This window comes from Sinocyclocheilus anshuiensis, unplaced genomic scaffold, assembly GCF_001515605.1.
Source record: "Sinocyclocheilus anshuiensis isolate Anshui unplaced genomic scaffold, SAMN03320099.WGS_v1.1 scaffold166, whole genome shotgun sequence".
NCBI classification, from domain to species: Eukaryota; Metazoa; Chordata; class Actinopteri; order Cypriniformes; family Cyprinidae; genus Sinocyclocheilus; species Sinocyclocheilus anshuiensis.
This window is the reverse complement of record NW_015546050.1, coordinates 1,758,787-1,779,095: the sequence shown is the minus strand read 5'-3', so window position 1 is coordinate 1,779,095 and position 20,309 is coordinate 1,758,787. Positions and strand designations below refer to the sequence as shown.

The 20,309-nt window shown below is 38.6% G+C and overlaps 1 protein-coding gene and 1 long non-coding RNA gene across 2 annotated transcripts in view; one reads left to right on the top strand and one right to left on the bottom strand.

The window, feature by feature from the left end:
* The first annotated feature begins 3,464 nt into the window (after positions 1-3,464).
* LOC107699170 (uncharacterized) lies at positions 3,465-7,279 on the top strand. The gene is made up of 3 exons (XR_001635427.1): positions 3,465-3,475; positions 6,780-6,785; positions 7,054-7,279. It is a non-coding gene; the product is annotated as an uncharacterized LOC107699170 (long non-coding RNA).
* Positions 7,280-8,046: 767 nt separating this feature from the next.
* The window catches only part of LOC107699122 (collagen alpha-1(XXI) chain-like), a 64,461-nt gene continuing 52,198 nt past the window's right edge, over positions 8,047-20,309 (bottom strand). The window contains exons 13-17 of the mRNA XM_016500295.1: positions 19,316-19,369; positions 14,144-14,197; positions 14,002-14,055; positions 13,272-13,325; positions 8,047-8,451 (exon numbers count right to left, since the gene is read on the bottom strand). Of these exons, the coding sequence (XP_016355781.1) occupies positions 8,047-8,451; positions 13,272-13,325; positions 14,002-14,055; positions 14,144-14,197; positions 19,316-19,369 (621 nt within the window). The remainder of the gene's footprint in view (positions 8,452-13,271; positions 13,326-14,001; positions 14,056-14,143; positions 14,198-19,315; positions 19,370-20,309) is intronic.

Genomic DNA, 20,309 nt, shown 5'->3' with positions numbered 1-20,309 from the left:
GACATTATTCACAAGCAGGATCAGAAACTCATGTAATTTGTCCACAAAAGTTGTATTAACTAAACTCTAACACACATAACTAATCTAAACAAACAAACATACAATCATTGATACATGGGGCAAGGGCAAATGAGACTTGATGGATGAAACCATCAGGAAAACCAGAGAATGAAGCTATGAAAAGAGTCAGTTAACCACCTGAGTAAAACCATCAGCGCTGTTTATAACGGGGTCTATTGCTTATACTAAACCTCTGTTTTGTTTAGTTAAATGTACGATACTTTCATTGCCTTGGTCATTGACGAGTGTCCGGATGCAGTCTCGGATGAAAGTCTTGATGGTTTCAAGGTTTTGGACTTGCGATCACGTTCTTCCAGGTTTGAAGAGTGATGAATTCCAAAGATGTTCTGATTAGGGTGTCCTTAGAAGACTAGCTCAGCATCCCCATCTTCTCAGAATCGAGCAGGACCGCAGACTGAAGGCGGGTCACTGATGTGAGGCCTTTATCGTCTATCGAGGTCACTCCTCTAGGATTTCAAAGAGCCAATGGTGTCTTGGGACAGTTTACGAGAGAGGGAAAGTTTACGACTCTTTGTCTCAAAGCATGGTATTTTGCATATGTAATTCGATTGGGTGTATCAATATTAATAGTAAGAACAATTATGATCATCCCTACTACCGTTTTTTTATACAATAACCATCACCCCATAATCACAATCCTTAGAACACCAAGATCTCTCCCTCAGCCTTATATTTTTTCAACACCATTTCTTTGTATCTTGATTTAAATAGGTAAATATTTGGGCATTGCTTGAGCTGTGTCCCCAAACCATTCCAAAGTTTGACACCACACACAGACACACACAAACTTTTCCTGGTGGTTCTCACCACCTGGACTTTAAGGTTCCCACATCCCCTCAGATTATAGGCCCCCTCTCTTCCTGTAAATAACTTTTGAATATTGCCCGGTAGTTCATTTTTGTTGGCTTTATACAAGAGTTGTGCAGTATAAAAATCAGCTAAATCAAAAAGTTTTAATAGTCTGGATTGCAGAAATAATATATTTGTGTGATCAAAATATCTCACCTTATGTATGATTCTAACTGCACGTTTCTGAAGTATGAAGAGGGGATGTAGTGAATTTTATAGTTATTGCCCCAAACTTCTATACAATAAGTAGGGCAAAACTAATGAACAATACAATATATATAATGCATTATATTCCAGGGCATAATTAATTATATAGATACTTTTGGATAATTTACCTTGTATGTATCTGATGTGTGTTTTCCAGCTTAATTTACTGTCAATAGTTATCCCTAAGAATTTAATTTCTGACACTTTTTCTATTGCAACACCATCTATATTTATTAATACTTCTGAGTTTTCTTTATAATTGCCAAACATCATTACTTTAGTTTTATTTAAATTCAGAGATAATTTATTAACATCCATCCATGTTTTAATTTGACTAATTCTTTATTTACTATATTTATAAGTGTATTATAATTATCACTAGAATAGAATATATTAGTATCATCAGCAAATAATATCAGTTTCAATAATTTAGATACATGGAATATGTCATTTATATATAAATGAAATAACTTAGGACCCAATACTGATCCTTGGGGGACCCCAGAAGCAATGCCCAGACACTGTGACGTAAACCCGCCCAACTTCACAAACTGTTGTCTTTCAGTTAAATAACTTTTGATCCAGTTCAAAGCCACTCCCCTAATGCCATATTTTTCCAGTTTATCGAGTAAGATTGAATGATTGAGTGTATCAAAGGCTTACCTTAAATCAATAAATATTCCAACTGCATATTTTTTTCTGTCTAGGGTGTTTGTGATTTCCTCCACAGCTTCAATTATGGCCATTGATGTTGACCTCTTTGCTCTAAAACCATACTGACTTTCATTTATTATATCATATTTATCTATACATTTTTCTAATCTATCGTTAAATCATTTCTCTAAAATTTTTGAAAATTGAGGTAGCAGAGAGACAAGTCTATAGTTTGTGAAGATGTGCTTGTTTCCATTTTTATACATTGGTATTACTTTTGCAATTTTCATTTTCTTTGGAAATATTCCAGTCTGAAATTGTTCATTGCATATGTACTATTTATTACTTTTTTAATTAGTGTCATATCTATGTCATAACAATCAGTAGATGTTTTATTTTTGCATTTATTAACAATAGTTTTAATCTTTGTCTCACTCACATCAGAGAGAAAGATGGTCTTCGCATTCCTTTCTATAAATGACTCATTCAATTTATTACTTCCATACTCAGGAATTATTGCTGCTAAATCTGGTCCAACATTTACAAAAAATTCATTGAAACTATTTACTATATTATGCATATTAAAGTTTTCACCATTCATATCAATAAAATAATCTGGATATGGATTCTTATTTGTTTTATCTTTAATTAAACTATTTAGTATACCCCATACCCCTTTAATATTATTTTTGTTTTCATTTAATACATTTTTATAGTATAATTTCTTACTAGTTCTTATTATATTAGTCAATTTATTTTTATATGATTTATATCTGTTTTCACATTCTTTTGTCCTTAATTTAATAAATTGTCTATACAGAGTATTTTTCTTTAATTAAAAACAACTAGTTTGAGATTTATAGGCCTATCCCAGGGGTGTCAAACTCAGTTCATGGAGGGCCGCAGCCCTGCAGAGTTTAGTTCCAAGCCTGCTCCAACACGCACCATGTAGTTTTCAAATAAGCCTAAATGATTAGATTAGCTGGATCAGATGTGTTTAATTAGTGTTATATCTAAACTGTGCAGGGCTGTGGCCCTCCAGGAACTGAGTTTGACACCCTTGGCCTATCCCATTTTTGCCTCCCTCTTTTTTTTACTCTGAGTACATTTTAAACGAGCTACTTTTTACTTTTACTCGAGTAGATTTTTAGACTGGTACTTTTACTTGAACTTAAGTGACATTTTATTAATGTAATGGTACTTTTACTTGAGTAGAATATTTTCGTACTCTTTCCACCTTTGTTATTTGTTAATCTAATGAATAATTGATTTGTTAAATTTAATGAACAGATGTGTGTCTGATTGGTCCAGATGCTACATATGCAAAAAACATTTGCTCCACTTCAGAGTTTTCCAGGAGTTTAAGCTCTGCTTTCTATTTTTGTATCACAAAACACAATAATCAGCAATGAGCCTTTTAAAAAATGCTCAGGACAGTGGACAAGCAGACTTCAGCAACCAACAGTTTATTTGAATCAGGCCTAGCAATGCATTGTTCACAAAGCTTGCAAAATTGTGTATTATGTTATATATTAATATATATTTACTATGCTACTTGTTGTAAGAAGTGTGTTATACTGTGTTGAATCACAAATAAAAATAATTCTCATATCTCATAAGGACCATATGCAATGCTATGACATGAACAATTACTGTTGTTAAGGCCATTTCTGCAAATGTTATAGTAGTTGACATGAAATACCTGGAAAGTTACACACCCTGTTGTGTGGAATAAGAAGAAGAAAAAGAAAAAGAAAATCAATAAAAATTATTTTGTCACACCACAAGACCATTTAAAAAAGGAAGTCAATCATTGCTCCTGGAGGGCTGCCATCCTGTAAAGTTCAGCTCAACCCAACTCAAACGCACCCAAACAAGCGAGTCAAGGTGCTCAGGATTACTTAAAAAAAAAAAAACCGACAGGCATGTTGGAGCTGAAGTCTGAAAGAAGGTATTCCCCTAGGAGCACGGTTGGCTTCTCTCTACCATTTTAACAATTGTAAAAATATTAACCTACAAAAATGTTAACATCAAATCTTGAAGTTGATAAATAAAAGTTCCCTGAGAGGGAACGAGACATTGCTTCCTCTAACAGTTGCTATGGGAATGCCATCAGCGTGACCGGTGTCTGAAACATGTCTAAACATGACAATTACATTGGCCGGCGACAGCCTCTTAAGTCACCACCGGTGCAACCATAGCCTAAAAGGACACTGGAAGAGCACGTCATCAACTTTTTCGTCTGAAGGAGATGAAGCAGGCATCCCAGAGGCATGGCGAGGGGACACTGTGTCTCATTCCATCTCAGGGAACCATGGTTACATGTGTGACCTGAGACATTCCCTTTCAAGGCAATTCAAACTGCGTCCTCTAGCGGTTGCTATAGGGAACAAAATACCCACTCTGGCATGCTGAGGGGAATGTATGCCAGAATTGCTAAAAAGCAAGCACTAAGAACCAAATCTACGGCTAGCTAATCTATGGTACGGCTTGCTTTGGCGCTTTTCCACTGCATGGCTCACTTTCTGGCACTTTTCCACTGCATGGTACGGCTCAGTACGGCTCTGTATGGCTTGATTAAATAGTACCACCTCGGTTGAGGTTCCAAGCGAGACGTGCCAATACTAAAATGTGACGTGTTAACACTCCAGATCACTGATTGGTCAGAGAGAATCGTCATTACCAGGCGTCATTGGATTTGCAACACGAGACACCAAACCCGCTAGCAGTAACAGGCACTACAGTATCGTTTACATGACTTAAATGACTTGCTTTAAAAAACGTGAAAATTAAAAATGAAAAAAAAAAGAATGGCCCCTGTGTAGCATGTTTGTATCGCCTTTTTAATTTTCGTATTATTTTTTTTGTCTCACGTTTACAATGATGTCACGGCAGTAGAGGCGGCGCAACTAGTCTATATTCCCACCCACTTTGAAGCGGTACTAACTGCAGTGGAAAAGCAAGCGAGCTGTGCCGTACCGAGCCAAGCAATACCACGCAGTGGAAAAGCGAAGCGAGCTGAGCAGAGCCGTGCTGTGCAGTGCCGAATCGTACCACGTAGTGGAAAAGCGCCAATTGAAAGCCAGAACGGGCTAAACACAGAAAGTGGAGGCCGAACAGCTCGCAGACTGAGACGAGGCCTAACAACACTTAACTCATTGCAAGGTTGACAAAGCTCAAGTTTCCCCAAGGAGGATCACAGAGAGCCTAAACAACTCGAAACTGCTATACAGGTGGAGCTCTAAGAAGTGGAGGCCTCAGCAGAAAAACTCTCTATAGTGAGCAGAAGCCTAACGACACTCCTGTGTAAAGGCAGCTAGCCAAGGAGACTCACAGAGAGCCTAACAACTTGGCACCACTGCCTGACCGAGCTCGAGGGGACAGACTATCAAAAATGAATGCCCCTACTCTCTCTGCATCTAAAACCTCAGAATTGTATGTTCCACATTACTCAATTCAATATCTAAGAATTAGAAAAAGTACAGGAGGAGTTCTGAAAGGGAAAGCACTCTCCATCAGATTACTTCCATGCTCCGCCTACAATCCCCACGATCAATCATGTCTAGCAGCGAGACATGGGAGATAGGTGCTCAACTCTCATCCCTCAAGAGAGGTTCAAGCATAAGCGGAGCTACTCACTGTGACCACATCACACAGCATGCATTCAACTCCCTCAAGAGCCGAACATGCTCCATTCAAAGGCTAGATTCTCAAAATCATGCAAGAACAGAATCTGACATGAATGCATCGTTATGAGTATGTTCAAGCCCCTCGAGAGCCGAACGTGCTCATGCAAATGCTGACTACTATCCCTCAGGTGATAATGAAAGAAGAATAAGCTTCTTACCTTCTCTTTCAGTCAGTACCATGAACACATAAAAGAATGAGCACATCCAGCTTCCTCGTGAGTAGAACGCACTCCATCCAGCTTTTCACTGATAATTCTCACGAGCACATTCAGCTCCCTCGAGAACTGAACGTGCGTGCTTCCCACCCAAACACACACAAACACAGTCGTGTGTCCCCAGGTGTAAAACAACTCGAAACGCTTGGCTGGGTGTTTCATAGTAGTCATGGTCTTAGCACGTACACAAACAAATGGTCTCCTGAAGACGAAGAAGATGACATGCTCTTCCAGTGCCCTTTTATACTATGGTCGCACCAGTGGTGATATCATAGGCAGTCGCCGGCCAATGTTATTGTCATGTTTAGATGTGCTTCAGACACCGGTCACATTGACATCATTCCACATAGTGACCACTAGAGGACTCAGTGTGAGTTCCCTTGAAAGGGAACTGAGAAACAGCGGTCTTGATTTCATCTGCCAGGATTCGGCAGTGAACTCTGAACATAGTCTTACTGAAGCAAAAGAAGAATCAATGCATAAATGTTTTAGACAACTATTGCCAAGTACAATGTTTAGATGACAGTACCGCAAATGTTGATGCTGTAAATTGTTATTGGCAGGCACTTTCTGAGCAGGTCCTCGAACATTATCCACAGAGTGAAGATATAACATATATAGTAGAGCGGCCCCAAAATGTATTTGGACATTTAAGACACTGTTAAAAATATATGAATACAATTGCATTAAACAACAAGTATCAAAATGTATTAACCTAGTACAAGAAGTTCAAAGAAAAGCTCTAGTCTCATTCAACCCTCTACATCTGTGAGTAAATCACTAAATTTAGACCAAACAATGTCTGACATTAGCCATTGGCTAATACATTTTTAGAGTTTAGTCAGCAGTGATTGAGTTTGTGACTAACAATCAGTTAAGCACAGATATATTTTCAGTGTGTGTTGTGTCCTATGACTGCTTTCCCAACCATGTTCCTGGAGCCCTCCAAAACTGCACATTTTGCATCTTCATAATCATACACACCCGATTCAGGTCATCAGATCATTAGCAGAGACTCCAAGACCTGAAATGGGTGTATTAGATGAAGGAGACATGAAAAATGTGCAGTGTTGTGGAGGTCCAGGAAAAGGTTTGGGAATCACTGCACTTGAATACTGACTGGGAGTTTGACAAGAAAGAATGCATGAGCTCATTTAAGAAGGCGTGAAAAGATTCATTCTAAATGTAAATATTTTTGGGTGGTTTCCCTCTTTGTCTTGACAGCACATTATTCCCACTGATATCAAAAGATTTTCAGAATTCTCTCATGCTTTCACATGCTTGACTCACCGTCACTTAGCTGAGAGCATGTTTTCTGTTGCTTTCTCTCACACATATGCAAACAGACAGAAAGCAAGTGTTGTGACGAGTCAGAAGCGTGTGGATCCATTTGCAGCTTTTATTAGAATAGTCAGACAATACAAGGTCAAATACTGGCAAGGTAGAACAGCAGAGACAAGGCTGAGACAGAGTCGAGTACCAGGCGAGAGATCGGGGCAGGCGGCAAGCAATCAGAGTCCAGGGGAAACAATCCAATAACAGATGCACAGAAAATCAAACACGGGTATAAAGCTCGGAAATGACAGCCAGGGCAAATCAAGACTTCGCAGAGAGTCTGTGTGTATGAGTGGTTTATATGTGTGTGTGTGTATATGAGGTGCAGGTGTGGATGATTAATCAGTCCCAGGCATGAGGGGTGATGGGATTTGGAGTCCGAATGGGAATGTCTAATATTCGGGAGATGGTTCCCTCTAGTGGTGCGGAGGAGGCGGTAAGGGAGCCTCCCCTGTAACAGAGCCCCCCCCCTGCGAGCGGCTCCCGACGCGAGGAAGCACACGACGCCGGGGTCTCCCACGGGACAGTTCCCTCTGGTGGTGCGGAGGAGGCGGTACGGGAGCCTCCTCTGTAACAGAGCCCTCCCCCTGCGAGCGGCTCCTGACGCGAGGAAGCAGGGGTCTTCCACGAGGTAGAGGGGCCGGTTTCTCTGGATGCGTCCTGTGAAACTATTCAGTGAGAGTGGGGTCCAGGATATCTCCAGCTCTGATCCAAGATCTCTCCTCCGGACCGAACCCCTCCCAATTGACCAGATACTGGAGGGTGCCGCCCCGGCGTCTGGAGTCTAGCAACTTGTGCACTCGATACGCCTCCTCGCCATCAACCAGGAAGGGCAGGGGGATCTGTGGTCCGGCCCCCTCCTCCGTCTCTCCTCTCGGACAACCAGCGGGTTTCAGAAGTGACACATGGAATGTAGCGGGAGAGGTTGAGGGTCGGATGAATCCTTTAGCTAATTCCTCCTCGATGTAGCGTTTCATGGCCTCGGATTCTGGTTGTGACAACGGGAAAATTCTACCTTACGGAGGATTGGCACCGGGCGTTACGTCTATGGCACAGTCGACAGATCGGTGAGTGGGAAGCTGAGATGCTTTCTTTTTACTGAACGCCTCGGTGAGATCAGAGTATTCTGGGGGCAGGTTCAGATCATCTGTGCTCTGACCAGGTGGGGAAGGTGCATGACTGGAAGCTCCAGGAATCTTTGAGAGACAATGATCATGGCATGTAAGGATCAGATTGTCAATCTGGATAGCGAGTTCAATGAACTCACTCAAACTCTTTCCCTCATCCCGGCAGGCCAGCTCTGATTGAAGCTCTAAATTCAATCCCCTCCGAAACAAGAGCTTAAGCGTGTCCTTGACCCATGTAGTCTGAGCCGCGAGGGTTCGAAAGGACAGAGCGTACTCGGCAGCTGTCTTTCTCCCCTGCGAGAGAGTTAAGAGTTGATCGCCCGCACTCATCCCCTCGGCCGGATGTTCGAAAACATCGCGAAAATGTTACAGGAATGCATTGAAGGTGGGAAATGACGAACCATCCATCCTCCAGACAGCGGTGACCCACTCCAGTGCCTTCCCAGTGAGTAATGAGCAAACGAATGCAATGCGGCTAGAATCTGTGGGGTACAGCGAGGGCTGTTGGTTAACAAATAGCAAGCACTGGAGTAGGAAGCCTTCTGGTGGTGCGGAGGAGGCGGTAAGGGAGCCTCCTCTGTAACAGCAAGAGATTCTTACTTTCTTGTTTATTCCTGTAAAATGACTGAATGTGTTTGGAATTACTCATTATTTTAGTCTGTCATATAAAATAAAGCCTTTAATCCTTTACTAAGCAGAAGCGACAGGTGGTTCCTATCAGAAATGGGTGGTACTAATACACAAACGGCAATCCTGATGGCAAGTGCTTGCCTATCACAGTCCAACTTTTAATTTCTGCAAATCAGTTCAAGCGAAAGCAGAGGACCAGATTAATATACAGGAACTCAGCAGTCTGTCAGAGTTCAGTATTTTTATCAATTAATTTATTTTATTAGACTGAATAACCAATAAAGTCTCAAGCACTACCACCAGCCCATAATTTCATATGACAAATTTTTTTATAGTTGCCACATTTTAGCTCTAATTACTAAAGTTCTTATATACCTCTGTACATACATACATTTTAGTTTTTTGTGTTTTGCGTCTGTCAAAAGTCTGGTAAGTACACACACAAAAAAATAGCATAGGGGGTTGTCATTTGTTTATTGTTCATTTTTTTTTATTTATATATGTTTGATATTATATGTTTGCTATTTTGTCACCGAATGCAATGGCATTAATCAAATTTAAGTGTATAAATGTTTAATTGTCTGGTAACAATTTCCAATAAGGTTCAGTTCGGTAATAGAAGGTATCATGAACCAACAATAAGTGTTACCAATTGCTCAGATACTTCATGGGGCCATTGTGTCTTTATTATTTTTTTTTTCTAAACAGACTAATGGTAGTAATCATTTAAATAGCCTCCTGAGAGGTTGAATATGAAAGTAACAGTTGGTCCAGTGGTTTATGAATGAACAGCAAAATAAAAATGTTTTACAATTTTAGCATATCCAATAAAGCCACCTTGGTGCATTTTCCATGATAAGCGGAAGCAGATGTTTGGTCTGCAGGGACCAGTAAAACAACATGGAAACTTGTTGCAAAAAGTGCCTTCATTTTATTTCCCAAACTAGTTAAACGCAAACCCAGTCCACAGAACTGCATTCTGAAAATCAAGGGGAGGCATCATCACCTTGTCTATGCTTTGATAACATATTTCGGTTACACTTTTGTTTTTACAGTATGTGTACTTATAGTGTACTTCCCCAAGAAAGTACTTGGAAGTTTATGGCAACTACATGGGTTAATGTTAGGTTTAGGGGTAGGTTCAGGGTTAGTACCTAGTTATTACCCAGTTATTCTAATTGTTATAATAAGCGCATAGTACATGCATGTGGAACAGGGCTGTAAAATAAAGTGCTAGCCTTATTTCTATACTTCTGTAATGCCAATAAAGCAATAGAAATAATCTGAAACTCAATTAAATTAAATTAATTAATCAGAATAGAATCTCACTAGCTACTGTAGGTATAATAGAGGCCAAAAGTGATGGCTATCAGTGGCTGGTCAGTTTTTTAAGAAAACTGACATCTTAGCCCTTTATTCAAATGTATTAAAAATGTATTCAATTTTGTAAACATATTGCACATTTGTGCTTGGAGTGTAAAACTAAATGTAAATGCTCCACATTTCAATTGTTTCATTTGTGATGATGCGAAAGCTGACACACAAAGCTTGTACTCATTATTCCCAATCTTTAATTCAGTCAGTCACTGTGGGAGGTGTTAGCTATATTATTAGACATTATGGTAGCACTTTATTTTACAGTACATGTACTTCCCTGGTACACACATGGTAAATAGCTTGTACCTACAGGCAAATGAGTGGTAACACAAGGTATTTACCAGAGGTGTATGCACATGGTAACAAATAAGAAACACGGCTGTACTTAACAGTCATATATGCATGGTAATTAGATTGTACATACAGACAAATGTGGGTAATAACGGTTACTTACAAGTAGTGCCCGTACATGGTAACTAATTAGATACTTTACTTTACTTTACTTACTAATGTATATACATGGTAAATAACTAAGACACATTACTGTACATACTAATGGTACGTACATGGTAAATGTGTAGTTTTGTTACCTTGTTACTCTCACGTTTATGTTCTGTTTTTGTTTTGTTTTCCCTTATTTGCCCTGATTATGTTTATTTGTCTCAGCTGTGTTCTATTAATTATCCTTGATTACTCATCACCTGTTTCTGTTCTCCCTGATTGCGTTTCATGTGTTTATAAGCCCTGTGTTTCTGAATTTCTCTTGTCCGGAATTATACGGCGATGTTGTGCTTCATGTGAGTCTCGCCCTGCCTTGTGTTACCCCTTTGGATTGTTTATTAAAGACTGCCGTTTTGAGTTTATCCTCGTCTTTGTCTTGTCCCAGAAGGCAACCCTGACAGTTACCTTGTTATAGGGCTGTGCAAAAAATCGAATGCGTTTCAGTCAGTAAAGCTGCTTCTGTGATTAGTAGTAAATCTCCAGAACGTGCTTTCAGATGGAGTGGCATTTACTACACAGCGCCGTAGTTCACTGACAAGCTACGCAAAATCGCGTTCAAAATCGCAGGTGATTCATTGCCGATTATGAACGCGATTTTGTGTAGCTTGTCAGTGAACTACGGCTCTGTGTAGTAAATGCCGCTTCATCTGAAAGCACGTGATGGAGATTTACTACTAATCACAGAAGCGGCTTCACTGACGCATTCGATTTTTTGCACAGCCCTACCTTGTTACCTTTTGTTACCATGTTTGTTACCACATAATACCACATTTTTCCGTAGGTGCTACACATTTACTATGTACATATCATTAGTATGTACAGTTATGTGTCTTGTTCGTTACCATATACGGATACTGTTAGGACGTGCCTGTTTGTACCCACTTGTCCGTAAGTACTACATATTTACCATGTATATACATTAGTAAGTACAGTAAATTATCTAATTAGTTACCATGTACGGGCACTACCTGTAAGTGACCATTATTACCCACACTTGTCTGTATGTACAAACTAATTACCATGCATGTACGACTGTTAAGTACAGCCGTGTTTCTTATTTGTTACCATACACTTCAGGTAAGTACCTTATGTTACTACTCATTTGCCTGTAGGTACAAGATATTTACCATGTATGTACCAGCCAGGGAAGTACACGTACTGTAAAATAAAGTGCTACCAACATTATAATGTGGGTTTCAGTGAAAATGGCCAGGGGGAAGGAGCTGTCCTCATGCAGCCAAGCAGGATATTACAAAAATGGCTAAATCTGGTCAATACACTTAGGATATTGTGTACTGCGCAGGTTTATTTCAGAGCACTGTGACAAGGTACCATGCAGAAGCACTGGACCAAAGAAGACTAGTCAATTTTTGGACAGGAGGTTGAAAGTTATGTCAATGTATGACTGCTTCAATATTCCTTCCAAAGTCTTGGATGAAACGTGCAATTTTCAGGAACCTCCAGTTTTACCTCACACTTCAAGGTGATTATGGAGGATCTGTTTGGAGATCAAATGTGTAATATCTAACACAATAATGATCCCAAACACACCACACACACAACAAAGCCACCAAGGAATAGTGCTCCTTAATCTAAATGAAAACCTTGAATCAAAGCTGATGAAACTTGAATTAAAGCTGATGAATAAATATCAGATTTGTGAGAAATCTATAGGAACACTTTGCAAGAAATTACACACAACATATGGACAAAGCTTATTGAGTAATGCAGCTGCTGTAATCAAAAACAAGGGAGAACCAATGAAATAATAACTGAAAAAAACATATTCCATGATATTCTAGCTGTAGTTTGCCTTTTTGCCTTTTTTTTTTCTTTCAGTTTAAACAACTTAACCAAGTTTAACATTTTATTCTTTCCAATATAACATACTCCTCAAATTTTGATTGTTTAATCAAACTTGTAGGGTATTAAAAAGCAAATATCCTCTCCGGACATTACTTTTGGCCACTTTTGTACTGTATGTAAGGCTTTTAGCATGAGATAAAATATTGCTGATGATTATTGGATAATTCTATAAAGTAGATATTTGGTTTCAAGGACATTTTTGTTAGTATTGTATGATTAATGTAAAATGTTCAATGTAAAATCTCTGTCCTAAAACAAATGCTGCCAATGAACTAGATATTCTAAAATTAAAGAAAATGCATTTTACATATTTGGCCTGTTTGCTATTTGTCCCAAAACCAGCTAGATGGCTCTAGTTAGCTGGCTTTCATTATACTTGAAACATTCTCCCAATAGAGCTATAAAAATCTATGGCTCTTAGACCCGTTTCTCTAAAGATGAGTTCAGCGCTAGTCTGCTGAACTGCATTGCTGAGTCACTCACAGTTTTTTTTCTCAGGATACATTGAAATTTTCTTCTGCCCAGTCCAGGTGCAAAGACTTAACCACCAATAAGACTTCAAATCATGTAAATTCATTCAGCCAAACTGGAGCATTGTACTGGATGAAGTAAAAAGGGAGTATTCCTCATGAGTTTCTCTGCTTAAATGAGGTCTGGTATTATTCAACAGCTTGCTCTTCAATGCGGTCCACCCACTAAAACACCTGGAAATGATCTTAGCTGTTTTAAGATATACTCACAGGATGTCCCTCTCTTCCATCTACTCCAGGAATTCCAGGCGGTCCCGGATCTCCCTGAAGAGACAAAGATCATATAGTCAGAGTAAATGTGCACCGCATCTCGTTGTTTTAACGGGGGACGGGAGTGTTTGAAACTTGTTGGAATTTTTCATGCAAATAACACTGAGCATATTCTGCATGCATACAATACTGAGAACATTTAACTTCAAATCCATCTTTTTACTTACAATAAACAGGATGCTGAACAAAAATGGCATGCCACTGAATCTGCTGGCAATAACATTAAGGCAGCAACAGTGTGTTTTTTGGTTTCTCATGACTTATGATTAAGATGTAATAAATCTTAAACAGTGCACAGTAAACAGTAAACATGAACTTTAAGGGAGTAGTGCATGTTTAAAGATCTGAAACTAATCAAATAATCCAGGATTTATCATATAGGCAACCACCATGATGTTGACGAACAGCTTGGTTTAATAAAAGCCATCTGTAAGCATGGAAAAAGACAGCGTAGATCAGCATGAAAGAGGAAACGATGGTGCAAACCTTTTTATGGCTTTCCATAAGGAGATTCTGTACTAGCATATTTTTTCATGCAATTCTGTCAAATAATACTGCATCTTGGAATCCTGTTTGGCCTTCTCAGAATGGGCTTGCCAAATATTCTCAATGGTCCATGTTCACAGTTCAAGGAAGCCATTAAACAGAGAAGAGCTGTATAAGTACAGACCTTTAGACCAATTCCTCCAGGAATTCCATCTTTCCCATCCCTGCCAGGTGCTCCCTTGATAAACACACAAAAATGGCATTAAAGCATAATGACTGACCACTTACAAAATTGAAGTGGAGAAATGATTGAATGGTAAACATACAAGCTCTCCTGGATATCCAGGTGGACCAGCAGGGCCTCTACTCCCTTTTTCTCCCTAAAATAGACAGTAGGTCAGTTAATGCAATATAGAATATTGGAAAATAACAAAAAAATGAGGTTGAATTGCTGTTCAAGCCATTAAAAGATTTGATTTGTGAAGTTATTGTTTTATTTATCCAAACCAGCAACTCCCTAAAAAGTACATCATGTTTTATTCCAAAATTATATCAGTACTTTTCAGTACAGGGACATATTCAATAACCAAGGTCATGCAAAAAAAAAAACTCCAGCTGTTCATTAGTTATTATCCCAGAGGAACTATAGATATGAAGTGGGCTAAGAACACATCCAGTGAAGAGCTGAGGTACAGTACAGATCCAAAGTCACTGTTTACGCAAACAGTCTTAGAATAATACTACAAAGCATTATTGGTCAGGCAGTGGCAGGCACAGAGAAGCAGTGACCAAAATTATCCTGAATGAAAAGTGCACTAAATTTAAAGATAAAAACAAACAAACAAAACACCCGTTTTTGAGAACAGAGAGAGCTGGAAATAAAAAGGGGAAGCTTTATGCTATAGACCTTTTTCATGGAACGCGAAATTTCTTTAACTGCACTTACTTTCTGCCTAACAGTGAAATATGCCCATTATAGTCCAGATAATGCAAAAAGCACATACTGCTGTGATATTTAAAGAGATAATTTTTTATATTTCTGGCTGAAGAGAGTGCTTTTTTCTTGCCTGTCATTTAATTATTTTTATTATTTAATTGTCTTATTATTCTTCAAATTTTGTTTCAAATTTTTGGGTGGGTAAGATTTTAAAATATTTTTGAAAGAAGTCTCTTATGCTCACCAAGGCCACATTTATTTGAATAAAAATACAGTACAAACAGTAATATTGTAAAATATTATTACAATTTAAAATAACTGTTTTCTGTTTGAATATATTTAAAAATGTAATTTATTCCTGTGACGCAAAGCTGAATTTTCAGCATCATTACTCCAGTCTTCAGTGTCACATGATCCTTCAGAAATCATTCTAATATGCTGATTTGATGTGAAGCATTTCTTATTATTATCATTGTTTAAAAAAACAAACAGCTAAATTGCTCAGTATTTTTGTGGAAACCATAATGCATGTTTTCAGGATTCTTTGATTAATAGAAAGTTAAAAAGAACAGCATTTATTTGAAATATAATCTTTATAACACTATAAATGTCTTTGCTGTGACATTTGATCAATTTAATGCACCCTTACCAAATAAAAGTATTCATTTCTTTTATATGTAATAAAAACATACTGACCTCAGACTTTTGAAAAGTAATTTATACATCTGAATACGGAAGCGTAACATTTCATGTCAAATTTTTGTAATGTTTTGCAGATTACTGTTTCCTGTTTAATTTTAACATACTATACTCAAAGTGTCCTTTGCATTCTGAAGGTTGCCATACTGAATTTTGTTATATTGTATAGACCTTTTTCATGGAACGCGAAATTACCCATTATGCTTTGCGCGTACGCGTATGGAGGATGCTTCGAACTTCCGGTTGCAGCTTGATGCGTTTAGTTAGGCGTTACAGAGTTATTTGGACAGCTCTGAAACGACGGTTGTAATCTGTTTTACTTACTTTTAACGTCCATAATGTCAACAAGCAACGGCAACATTAGTTCGCGGTGGCAGCATGATCAAGACTATTTAACAAAGACCGTAAACAATGTAACTTTGTCTGTTCCTCATCCTACGAAGTGGACCAGTGACACCTCCTGGATTGATGATATGAAACAATGGCCAGCAGTCACATATGTTGACGTATTCAGTTACCTTGTTTTGTCTGAGGGTGTGGATGGCGAGGAACTTAGAAATGATAAAAGTACCAAGGCATACAGTTATCTACACAGTAACAAAATTGGACGAATTCTTTGCCATAAACATTTGCAGTTCACATTACTGAAAGTGGAGGTAGAGCTGAGTCAGGCTATAAATAAACCAAATCACATCGCGTGGGTTATGTTACAAAATAACGGAGTAGTGGAATCAGCTGGATGCTCCTGCGTAGCTGGCCCCGGCAGGTCTTGTAGCCATGCTGCTGCTGTGTTGTGAAAGGTGGGTATTTATAAATAGCGCAACACTTCTATTGTGGCTAAACACGTGCAGTGCTTGAAGTGGAAAAAAAGAAGTGCCGTGTTCTGACAAATAATGCTACCTATCAGATTATGCTACCAACACTGTATTTATCCCACTGTAAGGGTAGGTTTAGGGTTGTGGTAGGTGTACATGTTAATAAAACCTCACACCTTATTAATATCATGCTGATGATGTATATGGTGCGTCATCAACAAGGGAGGGAGAAAGGCTACCATCTACACCAAGCTATGACACACATCAAGACTTCAGGGAGAGAGTCAGTTCTTCAGACACAAAACCACTTTTTGAATTAAAAAACAGTCTTTGGGGAAAATGCTACAATGCCAGTGTATCAGTGCAAGCAGATGACACTGACAGCTTAGAACTCCATAAGCCACATGGAGAGATTTTGACATAGTGCAAGACAGCTAAGGATCACTGCTAGTTCAGCTAAAGGTGTACCAGTACGAGCAACAACAAATCCTAATAAATTCATGAGAGAGCATCTCTTTCCTACCTTTCGGGGTAATGCGGCTATAACGTATGGAAGTGAGAAAGAGGCAATAGCTCGAAGCCCAGACAGTTGACTGTAACCATTGACTTCATAGTGGGAAAAAAAAAGACTATGGAAGTCATTGGTTACGATTAACTGTGTGGTTACCAACATTCTCCAAAATAAATAATCTTTTGTGCTCAATAGAAGAAAAAAAAAAAACTCATACAGGTTTGGACCAACATGAGGGTGAATAAATTAAGACAAAATTTCATTTTAAAATAACTTAATTATCTGCTTCATGGATCAGATCACCACGCAAATTCACTAAAGCTGCACATATACGCAGAATTGTATCTATCTTTGGCATAAGGGTGATAGGCAAGGTTTGTGATAACACCTTGTATACTTTCAGTCTCCTAATTGCACGTTCAACATGTATCCTTACATTTGCAATCCTGCGGCTACATGTGACTTTTTCTTCTGTCAGCTGCGTTTTGTTGGCGAAGTGAGGAATTATCATATTGACTTGTCTTTCAAACAACAAGTCTCTAATCAAAAAACCCCTGTCCACCATCACTTCATCTCCTGGATGGAGATATTCAAGAATGCCAGAATCACGTGTGATAAATTTGCCACTACAGCGTCCCCCATATGCTGCAGATATAAACATTACTAGAGCAAATGGTGCAATAGCCACTAAATAGTGTGGTTGCAAGCATAGTAGTGGCTGTACGATTCAGACATTGAGTCTAGGTTCCCTGGTCTTTGGACTTCAGTTTCACTGCAGTCTAAAATACAGGTAACATTGGGATAATGTTGCTTGTATACCTCTAGTGTTGTGGCCCTGATTGTTTCTTTGGGGAGCCATGGTATCAGATCCTTCAAGACTACAGCCATGGTGTCAATCCAAAAAGAAATGATCTTGCTCACTTTATTCACTGATATACGGAATCAAATGGCTAGATCTTCTATCAATAGGTTTAATTTCAGCTTCATTAGTGTGAGCAAGATTTGCTGCTCAATTTCGGTCTGGTAAGCCAGATTCTCATGGGGACGCAGAACCGCTACAAGGGTATGAAATGTGTGGAGAGGGAGCCCGGTGTACAGATTTGAGTCATAGTCATTCATCAGAGTAGGAGGCTTGAATGTATCGCACTGCGTTGACTGGTTTACATAAGTTACACTGTGTTGTCTCTTGATGTAACAATGCTCCTCGAAAATGTGGTCTTCCCACTGTGTTCCAACAGAGGCTATGTTTTAGATGTACAGCTGTGGTCATCAACATCTGATTGCTTGGGACTGGGGACAGATGCAAGACTCTCTTCTACAGGTCTCAATTCGTCCATTCCAGGGTGCTCTTGGTAAACAACAGCTCCTGTAAATACAGACAAGGCATTATACAATGAAGCATCTAAAATTAGCTGGGTTATTATATGGTACAGGGTGAGTTTCTATTTCGAAAAGGGTGATTTTTATATTAGATTTTTAGAATTATTTTTTTTAATTGTTAATTACTAAAAATGAATAAACGAATTCATTTTAGGATATAATAATGCAGAATTTTAGTTTAGCACTATGCTGACTTTCCACATTTTGTAAACCAAAATGAGTTAATGAACAAATACTTTTAGGTATTATTTTGTTAAATGTTGTGATTTGAGCTGCAATATGGTGAACATTTACCCCCCGGTTTCACAGACAAGGCTTAAGCCTAGTCCCAGACTAAAATGTAAATCTGAGCTGTCAACTGAAAGAAACTTGCACTCACTGATCTTAAAATATATCAGTGCCTTTGTTTTGTCTCAAGATGCACACCAGTAATGTTTTTTTTTCTAAGGCACGTTTATGAAAAATTACTTTAATGTCCTAATTTAACTATGGCTTAATCCTGGCTTAGTCTAAGCCATGTCTGGTAAAACCAGGCCTTAAGGTCCTATACTGTTGCAGCTGGTAAAATGAAACATACAGAAAAGACTGTATCATAAGCTGCATTTCAATTAATTGTGCAGACCTAATAGCACGTTAGCCGCGTAAATAATGTAGTGAATAATCTCACCTTCGTCTGGACACGTTCGTCGTCTTCTCTTCTTTCTTAATGGACGATCATATCCAAGCCAAATTTCGGGATATGGATTTTCTGTCGTTGGTTGTCTGTCCACAAAGTGGAATGAGCATACATGGACGTTACGGGGCGGACATTTCAAATTAAGTGCTGCGAGCCATTGTCTTTTTACTCTCGTCGTCGGAAGGCGTCTTGTGCAATTTAAAAGGTCTTGGGCATTTACATTCTGCTCTTATTGTTGGCTTGTGTTCATAACACTCTTGATCAAGAAAATTGTTGAGCTTTCTGTAGCTGTTGTGACAGCCTTTAACAGCACAAAATTTCCCAGAGCCTCCACGATTCGCCATAACCACTAATTTATGACAATTACTAAACGGAAGTTCAAAGCATCCTACAGGAAGTCACTCGCCGCTATGGCGCCCTCCATGGAGAAGCGAAGAAAAAGGTCTATAGTTAAGAAAATTAAGAGGAAAGTATCCATACCATTTGTCCATCTTTGCCTGGTAGTCCTTGTGCGCCTTGATTGCCAGTAGACCCCTAGAGAGAAAACATAGCATAATGAATAAAACTTGTTTTCAGTGAAAATATCTGAAAATGTTTAATATTTTATTTTATGTATAAATAATCAGGATGAACTTAATTTAACCCGTTGATGCACAACATGGGTGTAAAGTGACCCGACTGAGCTTAAGTTTTCTATATCTTTGCAAGAAATTAATTTCATCATTCAGAATTCCAGGAATTCCTCAGTTAACTTGTTTTTGAACATCACAAATCCTTATTTTTATTTTTTTCCCTTTACTTTTTGAATAAAAATAGTTTTTGTGTCACCACCCTTCTAATGCACAACATGGGTCTAAAATGACCAGTATTATTTAAATTTGAGTGTTTCTTTGCTGAATCTCTGAAAGAAATCTTTTTCTACCATTTATTATTCCATATATTCTTGAAATGTCTTGTTTTTGACTTACACAAGGTATTATGCTTATTTTTCCTTTCTTATTTTATAAACAGAGTTTTTGTATTTCATCATCAATTTTACACACATTTCTAAAATGACCCATTTTAATTTCCTATGTTATTTCAATCATGGCTGAGTGTTTCTTTACTGAAGGTAACACTTTATAGTAACTTTCATTTATAAATCATTAACAGACATTATATAATGCTTAACAGATCATTAGTTAATATATTGTCACGTTGCACACACACGAGGAACGAGGAGACGCTGGAGAATACTTTACCAAGACTTTATTTGCACCAAGGGAGACGAACACAGGAAGACGTTCAACAGCGGACAGAGAACTTGGGACTGGGAACACTATTTATACACACACACAGGAGGAGGGGATGACGAGACACACCTGGGAGCAATGAAACATCAAGGGAAACACCTGGGACAAATGAACTAAACTAATCAGGACAGGAACAGGAAACTAACCAAATAAGGGCATGGGAAGGCACATGGGGAGCAGGA